Below are 9,055 nucleotides of genomic sequence, written 5' to 3' on the forward strand. Positions count from 1 at the left end.
CACTAACTAGAGAAACTGAAAACTTTTGACAGCAAAGTCTTCCCTAAGTGGGGGGTTCCCAAAATTATCAAGACAAAGTAAGAGTGAGAGCTGACAGTCTTATACTTTATGGACTTTAACTCTCCTTTAAGGTAATTTCCCAACTGGAATTAATATTTGTCTCAATAAGTACAGTTGCATTACTAGCAAATAGTCAAAGCCTCCCAGAGAACTGCCTAAACTAATCTTCATGTAAAACCAGACAGCTTTTTGAGGTTGTAAATGACTTGATGAATTTAGTTGTGCATTTATGCCATTTCTTACTTTCAATTGCTGGTCTTTGTCATCCAGTTCCTTTTGCAAGACATCTATCACCTGTGTCCTTCCAAGCATGACCTCCTCTTTTTCATGGAGTTTCTGTTTCAAGGCCTTTAGGAGCTAGAAAAAAATAATTAAATTAAATAATCAAGTAATTTATAAAGCAGTTAAAACTTTCAGAAGAGAATGAATAAGACTGATTTTTATTTTCCCAGCCAGACATCTGAACTGTGTCACAGTTCAGTAATTCCATGATTCCAAATTCAAGCTACTGAGTTTCCAAAGCAACAAACCTGTTCTAGGTCAGCGCTTGCATCAGATTTAGCAGCTAATCTAAAGAGCTCCTGCTCATGCTTTTCTCTCTGTGCTTCCAGCTCCTTTTGTTTCTCCTGGATGATTTTCTGAAGCACACGTACCTAAAACCACGAAGAAAGTAAGTAAATATGAAACCAGACCACAAAGGTGTAAGCAAACTTTTAAAAGTAAATGTTTATAAGTCCTTTTTGTAAGTAAAAGTACACTGCATTGTCTAACTAAAGGCACTGCAAGATAATGGATTCCATTTAAGCCTAAATATTACTTCCAGTTAACAGTAAATACGCTAAATAGTCAAATATCACGTTCATTTCTAGCAACTTTCTATCAATTAAGCCCAAATGGCAGCTTTGAAACTCAGTCGTCTGCTCCTCAAAAATCTGTTTTCTACTTCCAAGGTGTTTTTCAGTCCTCTTATCTTGCTAATGACATTTTGAATAAATTCACCTATGTCCTACCCAAATTTGTATCTGAGTGACATCTGCTCCCCAACATGGCTTTTACAGCCTCAGCTGTCTGTCTTCTCCTCTCTCTCCTGGATCCAAACTAATTCCCTGTGTGCTGCTGAACAGGTGTGGTCTGCTCAGGATCAAAGGTAACATTTTTGTTACAGATAAAATAAACTCAGACATCAAGTGATGTGGGAAACACTGAGATGAGTAATTTCATATGTGGTAGAACTCAAATGCTGAGAAAACACACATATCACATTAAAATCTGAGATTTAACTTCCAAAGGAGGTAGAAGAGCCTGGTAACATCAAGGAGTGGGTAACATGCTCCCTAGCTCCACTTTTTTTTTTTTTTTATTTTTAAGTATTATTTAACAATTTCATCTGAACACTATATAGATCATTAATCAAAAATTATCTAGAATGAAAAATATAATTTCCTAAACACTACAGCCAAGACACAACTTCTCTCACAAAAAATAATCAATATTTTTACAATATGTTTACTTACATTTTTCATATGTGAGGCTTCTTTTCCTTGGAAAAACTCTCTCTCCGTGCTTTGAATATTTTTAAGGCTCTCAATCTGTTCCTGGAACAAGCTACATTTTTCTTCACTGTCTACAACCTTCTTGGTAAGGTTCTGAACTAGAATCTCCATGCTTTGCAGTGATGACTCTTTAGCTGCTAGCTGATTCTTTAAATTGCAAACCAGAAGACAATTAGCAGAATAGACACCAAAAAAAAAAAAATAGAGCACTCATGAAGCCCTTCCCTCAGTTAGAGCAACATTAAACTCAAAACTGAGGTTGGGTTTTAATTGGAATTAAATTTCTCAGCATATTCTGAAGTTGCTACTAATTGGTGTAAGCGGTAATGACAACAGAATGAAGATAAATGAAACTATAAGTAAATATAAATGAAACTAATCAGTGAAGAATTTTTATTCTCACGAATTAATTGCAGAGGATTTGTGCTTCAGAGAGGCACCAGAATTCACCAATTCCTTGAAACCACTATGGAGAGTTTATATCTGAGGTGCTGATATACCTTCAATTCTTCACTGGGCAGGGGTATTTCATTGGCAGCCCCACTGGAGCCACAGGCCATCTGTAAATCCATGATATAAGCATCCCTTTCAGCCAATCTCTTCTCCTTCTCTGCCAGCATGGAATCCATCTCAGCCCCACGGCAGCGCTGGGCCTCCAGCTCAACACTCTGCAAGTGAAAACACAGCACTGCTTGAGATCTCTGCCTCCATCCACAGCACACGTGATTGCTTTGCATTTATTTCCTTACTGCCTGTATTAGGGTACTCAAAAAATTACAGTCAGATGTATAACTGGTTCAATTTTAAGTATAATCTTTACTTACTGAACCTTTTTCTCTGTGACGCTCACATTCCTGCCACCTTCCCGAGAGAACAGTCATGTCCACAGAACACATGTAATCAGCCCTTGCCCACATTTCTTCCTGCTGTGACTCATTTTTGCAACAAGAAAAACTGAAGCAAGCCAGCATTTTTGTTCAAAATACATGATTTAAATACCCACAAAGTTCATCTTGCTGTATCCTATTCCATTCATTCAGGATTCACTGCTCACTGAAGGCAAAATGACAGAATTCCACTGCATTTGCTCAGGGAAGTTGTAGCATATAAACTCCTCTACTCAACAGAAAACTCTCAGAATATGTGTTTAGTAGCATAGAATTAACTACATACTTAAATAAATATATTTAAATATAATCTTATACACAAATGTGGAAAGCCACACACTTGGCATCATGCAAAATGCCACCTTTTTTTGTAACTCCTCATTTTTCTGGGTGATCTGGGATTCCAGTTCTTCAATTCTCCTTCTCAGCACTAATATTTTCCCACGATTTGCTGCAGCATTTTCCTGGTCACCATCTTTTGATGCCTGAAAAAAAACCAGGGAGGTTTGCATTCCATTAATAGGGAAAACATGACTGCTTTCCATTAACAGGTAACACCTGGCTTCTGTACCTCTGCCTACTCAAATAATATTAGTGAGAAAAAGTGTTTCAGCTCTCTTATATATTCCATGTAGAAGCTGGACAAACCAGGCATAGAATTTGTATTAAGCTCGTAAAAGTCTCTGTATTTAAATTATTAATGATAATTATTGATGAGTAATTTCCATAGCTGTAACTGCTGGGTTATAAACACTATTATTAAGTTGTCGAGAGCAATTGCTAAGCATGTTTTATTAGCAAAATAGATCAGAATCATAAATAATGGCACTGCACGTTTCTGAGGACAATTAGGGACTGCAACAAGCTGTTGTTCCCTTTCAAAACTGTTTTAAAAAACAAATGCCCTAAAAATACCAAAGCCTCACTAAAGTTATTTTAGAAGCTGTATGAAGTCCAAATATGCTATTTTGAAGAAGTAAAAGTCTACTTGCACAACTGTGTTACTACAAACAGATCTCTGTTAACAGTAAAACACCTGTCACTTAAATGAAACATTCCAACACTTAATTTACATTTTGCTACCAAGGAGTTTTCCATTTCCTAAGGAATAAGTTAGGTTTTCATTTCTTCTCAAAATGTTTCCATCCTGATTCACATGTGTTAAAACTTTGAGCTGATAATAAGATGAAGATCAGTAAGAATTTTTTTTTACTAAAACAATTTGAAAGGAATGTACAATTTTCTAAATGTCTGTAGAAAAATAAAACTATTAAATAGCAACATAGATGAATTGACAGCACCCTGATCCTAATGTAAACTTTGGTTCCACATGGAGTCCAGCATGGCAAACTGCCCACAGGAATTATATATGGTCTAAAGTGTGAGGACACTCACCTTTTTTGGTTCTGCTTTTGCCTCTAAGCCTCCTGCTGCTGGTAACTGCTTCTTAAGCTCTTCCAACTGGGAGGTTAATGATGCAACCTTGGCTTTGTTCTGCAGCTTCAGCTTGGAAAGTCTGGCATCAGCAGATTCCTTCTCCTCCTACAAACATCAAAGTCATGAAGGACTAAATTAGCTCCATGGACAACTGCTTCCTTCTGTACTTCCATTAAAAAAAAAAAAAAGGAGAGGGAGAAATCTGAAGCGATAAAGAAAAAAAATCTCTCCCCTGATGAGATATTGCAATGTCTCATTTTCATTATTTAAGTTTTCTTTCTATCATTTAAACTTTCAGCACATGGTTTATTATTAGTGTACAGAATCCAGAGCATTATGATACAAATTTTCATGTTTTTTTCATCGCTGTACAGGTTCTGGACTTGATTTTTTAAAAAGAAGAATTATTTTTTTATGCAAAAAGGAAGACAAAATACTATACTTTCTATAATAATATTAATAATATTTTATAATACTATACACGTTTATTTCATTTTGTTTAACGAGATTACTTAATTCACAGTGGAGTTTTAAAAAATTCAATATTTTAACATTTGGCTGTTCACAACCACAGAAGGTATTTTATAAAAAGTGGAAAAATAAGTCTTGCAGGAACAGACCAACCTTAGGAGTGTTTAAAAAACAGAGAAAAGAATAACAACCCCCCCAAAAATCTTTAGGATATTAGATATAAATTCTTCCTAGTTCAATCCTGGAACAAAACACATGTTGGGAAAAAGTAGCAATGTCCAGAAACCAAAACAGCTCTGTGTGACCATGTTCCTTGTGCTACTGTAACAGATTTGTATCTACAAAAACATTATAAACAGGACTGAAGGAGTCTTTTAAATAATCTTTTTGACAGAACACACACTCAGTACCTTTAACTGAAGGTCTTTATTCTGAAGCTCAGCATCCTTCTCCCTGACAAGCTCCTTTAGCTGTGTCACCAGCTGCTCAGTGCTTGTCAGCTGTTCAGTCAAATCCATCACAGACATGTTTCCTGCATCCTGGGAGCCTGCAGCCTGCAGGGATTAATTGTGCTTGGATCAAACAAAATTCTGCAGACAACCTCAAAAAGCCTGCAGCTGGTGTCTTGAGTTTTGGGGTTTTTTTAAATTCAGCAAATCTTATTAAATTAAATATTAAAACTTACATTTACTATACATCCCTACAACAGGCCATTTTTAGCAAGTTTGATCCTCACATAGAACTGTAAATCTTGAAAACTGCTTTAGGAATATTAGTTTGAATTACAGCAAAACCATCAAAGCATTCCAGGTATCTAAAACTAAATTTCCTCATTCATTGCATTTGTGTTGTGACAACCAGCAGTGTTGGGAGATAAAATAAATATCAATAAAATATTGATACTGAAAATACTCTACACAGAAATACACTTGGGCTAAAGCTTATATAATTCCTGCAAATGTTTCCTCAAGGAAAGATAAGCAGAGGGAAGAGGAATACAGCAGCTGGGTTATGCATGAGAGATTAAACACCAAGTAGATAAGAAACAAGAACACAACCTGACTTTTAGAGTCCTAGAACTGTCATAGCAAAGCTAGTCAAACAACGCTTTTATAACAGAGCAAATATATACGATTAGTATAAGAAAAGTTAAATTAAATTCTTAAGATATTAAAAGTAATTCAGCACTTACTACTCTTTTGGATGGAGAATCATCTCCACTACCCCATTTCCACATAGCTCCACGACGGCTTTGAAAACAGAAATGAAATAAGAACACAGTAAGTAACAGAGACTCTCAGAGTAATTAATTCAGACTTCTCCCTATGTACTTCATTGTTAAATGCTTGAAACTCATTTGTTCACTCTGACAGCACCTCTGATCTCCACCACATTACCAGCTGTTGAGAAATAATGACATCATGTATGAAATATGTGTAATATGCCTTTTCTAAAAACTGCCGGGCAGTAGAACGTCACTACTACCAAAAATAATCCAAAAAAAGTCTTTATCATTCAGCACAGCTGCTTCTCCAACATATAAATAGAAGATACAAACCACATACAGTCTGCTAATATTTAACCTGACCTTAAACACTGCCTGTCACTGCAGGAAAATAGTGCGGATTTCTAACAAATCATACAGAAAGCTACAAACCACTAAAGAACCAACTGCTTTAATTGTTGTGACTGCTGCACATCTGAAAAACACAACTAGCACTGCACCTGCTCAGTAATTCTCCCTCTCACACAGCAACACCCAGAGGAAAATCATGTGTCCTTTGTAATCTGTACTGGAGACTTTTGAAATAGGCATTCCCAGGCCAACCCTGAATTTGGAGAGCAGTTTATAATCAACATTAGCACATGTCTTATCTTTAAAAGAATGCAGACCGATAGCAGAGGCTGCTTTTAAAGCTGTTTAGCATTTCCAAGCTAAACCCAGGAATCACAGGTTGCAATCTATGGCCCACATCACCTCCAAGGCCAAACTGGATTCTCCAGGGATCTTTCCTAACATTAAAACCATGGGCTTGGGGATGGGATTACAGAACCTAAGTAAAAAACTCCTCTCACAACTGCTCCAGAGCTTTAACATCAAAGCTGTTCTCAGTGAAAAGCTTGTTTTCACACACATAAAAGGGTTACCCGGGTACAAAGAGGACACAATGACTCACTAGATGTAACATGGTGGTGCATTTGTATTTCATTTATGAATTTTTTTAGCTCTTTTCCAGCCCTGACTGATGCAATCATTTTGTTTGCTTCACCTGCCAGCATTCCTACCCGAACACCTTAAAAACACAGCAGAAAGGAGTAGTTATTTACACCAATTACACTAAATATTGACAAGTTTTCCAGATCATGTTGGGAAATAAAACTGACCAGGCTTTCCTTATCCAGCAACAATGTATTTTTCCTATTTTTCTGGAGTACAGACAAGAAGTTATTTGCTTCTGGACCATTCAACTTGATCCCTTCTCCTTGAAGGACATCTAAACTCAATTCAGGTAAATTTTTGATCCCCATTTCCCTTTCTCTGGTAGACTGTGCCTAGGACACTCTCAGGCACCAGGCATAAGAGAAGCAGGGAGCCCAAATTTCCTGTGGCTCTCCTCTCTGAAGGTTTCAATGACAGATATTTGCCTTTCTTCAAGTTCAAGCTGCTCACTCTCACCATCAAGGTTTCACATTACTGCCAGCCCTTCATCCTGCTCATCTTACATGCCCTGCTGCATTGAGAACCATTCCCTGCATCCACCACACACTTCAGGCCATTGATCTCCTCACTGAAGAACAGCAGGACAACCTTATCTTCCACAAATTCCACAAGGTACAACAGATGCCACTTAATTTTATGAAACAAGTTTCTTCTGATGCTCAAAGTACAAGTGAGTTTTCAGCTCTTATCACAACGGGATGTTACCAAAAAAGAAAAGTCCCAATGGCAGCTTTGCCTTCATATTCATTCATTACCAGCTGCAGCCAAATCCAGCTAAAGAAAACCTAACAATGTATTATGCACCTGGGCACTTTCCAGCCACCTTCCTCCCCTCAGTCAGATACCACAGGGCCCAGTACAAGGGGCACATACAGATTTGGGCAGCAGCTCATTGTGCAGTGCTCACACAAGTCCCACAGCTCAGGGTGACCAACTACATGGCAAAACACTGAACTACAATCTTACAAATCCCTCTCCGGGTGACTACCTGGGCAGAGGAACAGTCTTCTGACTCTCACAGAACTCCTGGTGTTTGTCTAGCTTTTCACACATCTATTCCAAAATCATATTGATAAAAAAATGCCTTCAAAGAGCACTTATTTGAGTTCTCACCATCAAGCTGTTAAGGAAGGACCTTTCCCCCTTCTCTTGCAGAAATAGACTGTGGAAGAAAACTCTGAGGGAGAACTCTGCCCCTCACAGTACCAAGGAATATAAGGGCAGTTCCCTTCCTCCTTCTCTTTTACAAGCAGAAAAACAGAGTGTGTAAAATCCCAGCTAAGTCTTTTATTATTTTTAATCCATTTCCTGGAAAAACTCTCTGCTGTGAACACGCCCACTGAAAGCAAACCATTTTAATAGAATTATTTTCTCCTCATATCTGCACACTTTTGGATTAACCTTTGTCTGGATGTTGGTTCTGCTGAACAAGAAAAATCTGTGTCATGTATGAACTAAGAGCTCCTGGCCAAAACCAGGGCAAAATCTTGAGCAAAATCTACATGAACATATGACATACAGGCAAGAAGTACAAACTGGAGCTGTGTTAACCAAACCACACATACTCTGTAAAAATATAGTAATATATTTATGTAGCTGTTACAAGCACTATATCCTGATCACACTGACCACATTTAAAGAATAATAGTATATAATAGTATAAATATACATATAAAATATATACTATTTATCATATATAACATCTACTATATAGTATATATAAAATATATACTATTTTATAACAGTATAAATCATTATTCATAATAATTTAATAATAATATGCATTAGTATTTATATTAATTGAATAATATATACTATTTCTATTTATAGATTAAATATTGTATATAGATTAAAAAATAAATAAAAATAACAATAAATAATAAAAATAATAAATAACAAAAATAACATTTTTAAGAGTAGTCCAGTGATATATATTATTTATATTAATTTCTATAATAAATATGTATTATTTACTATAGATAAATAATTAAAACTACATAAAAGGTAAGCACTATTTTCTAAGAGTGGCCCGGTGATACCTATTATTTATATTAATTTCTATAATAAATACGTATTATTTCATATAGACATATAATAAAAATAACATACAATCGAAGCACTATTTTCTAAGGGCAGACCACAGCAGCGCAGGTGCATGGGAGGTAGACAGAAACAGAACGAGCCATTTCTATCACTCCCATCATTCCCATCCCGGCTCCAGCAGTACATGGGACTGGGGGTCCACAACCCCCGCGCACCTCACCCCTCCCCCCCCGCGCCTTTCCCCGAGGGACTTCACCCGCACCGGCCGAGGCTCAGCCGGGCAGAGGTTTATCCCACCCCCGGACTCACCTGCGGGGCGGCGGAGGGGCGGCCGAGCCCCCCGAGCGCCCCGAGCCCGCCCAGCCCCCGGTGCGGCCCCGCCG

The 9,055-nt window shown here is 37.3% G+C and overlaps 1 protein-coding gene across 9 annotated transcripts in view; it reads right to left on the reverse strand.

Annotated features, from left to right (window-relative positions):
- Window positions 1-9,055, reverse strand: part of LOC113958849 (golgin subfamily B member 1-like) — a 37,656-nt gene extending 28,601 nt beyond the window's left edge. For 5 of the 9 annotated variants that reach the window (XM_027667428.1, XM_027667425.1, XM_027667427.1 and 2 more), the window contains exons 1-9: window positions 8,982-9,047; window positions 5,601-5,658; window positions 4,819-4,962; window positions 3,896-4,042; window positions 2,863-2,985; window positions 2,114-2,281; window positions 1,575-1,760; window positions 591-713; window positions 304-417 (exon numbers count right to left, since the gene is read on the reverse strand). In XM_027667428.1, the coding sequence (XP_027523229.1) occupies window positions 304-417; window positions 591-713; window positions 1,575-1,760; window positions 2,114-2,281; window positions 2,863-2,985; window positions 3,896-4,042; window positions 4,819-4,962; window positions 5,601-5,645 (1,050 nt within the window). In that variant the 5' untranslated portion in view covers window positions 5,646-5,658; window positions 8,982-9,047. Of the gene's footprint in view, window positions 1-303; window positions 418-590; window positions 714-1,574; window positions 1,761-2,113; window positions 2,282-2,862; window positions 2,986-3,895; window positions 4,043-4,818; window positions 4,963-5,600; window positions 5,659-8,981 lie in introns of all 9 variants that reach the window. The other 4 variants (XM_027667429.1, XM_027667426.1, XM_027667432.1 and 1 more) reach the window with 3 other exon arrangements.

This window comes from Corapipo altera, unplaced genomic scaffold (assembly GCF_003945725.1).
Source record: "Corapipo altera isolate COAL_440 unplaced genomic scaffold, ASM394572v1 114, whole genome shotgun sequence".
NCBI classification, from domain to species: domain Eukaryota; kingdom Metazoa; phylum Chordata; class Aves; order Passeriformes; family Pipridae; genus Corapipo; species Corapipo altera.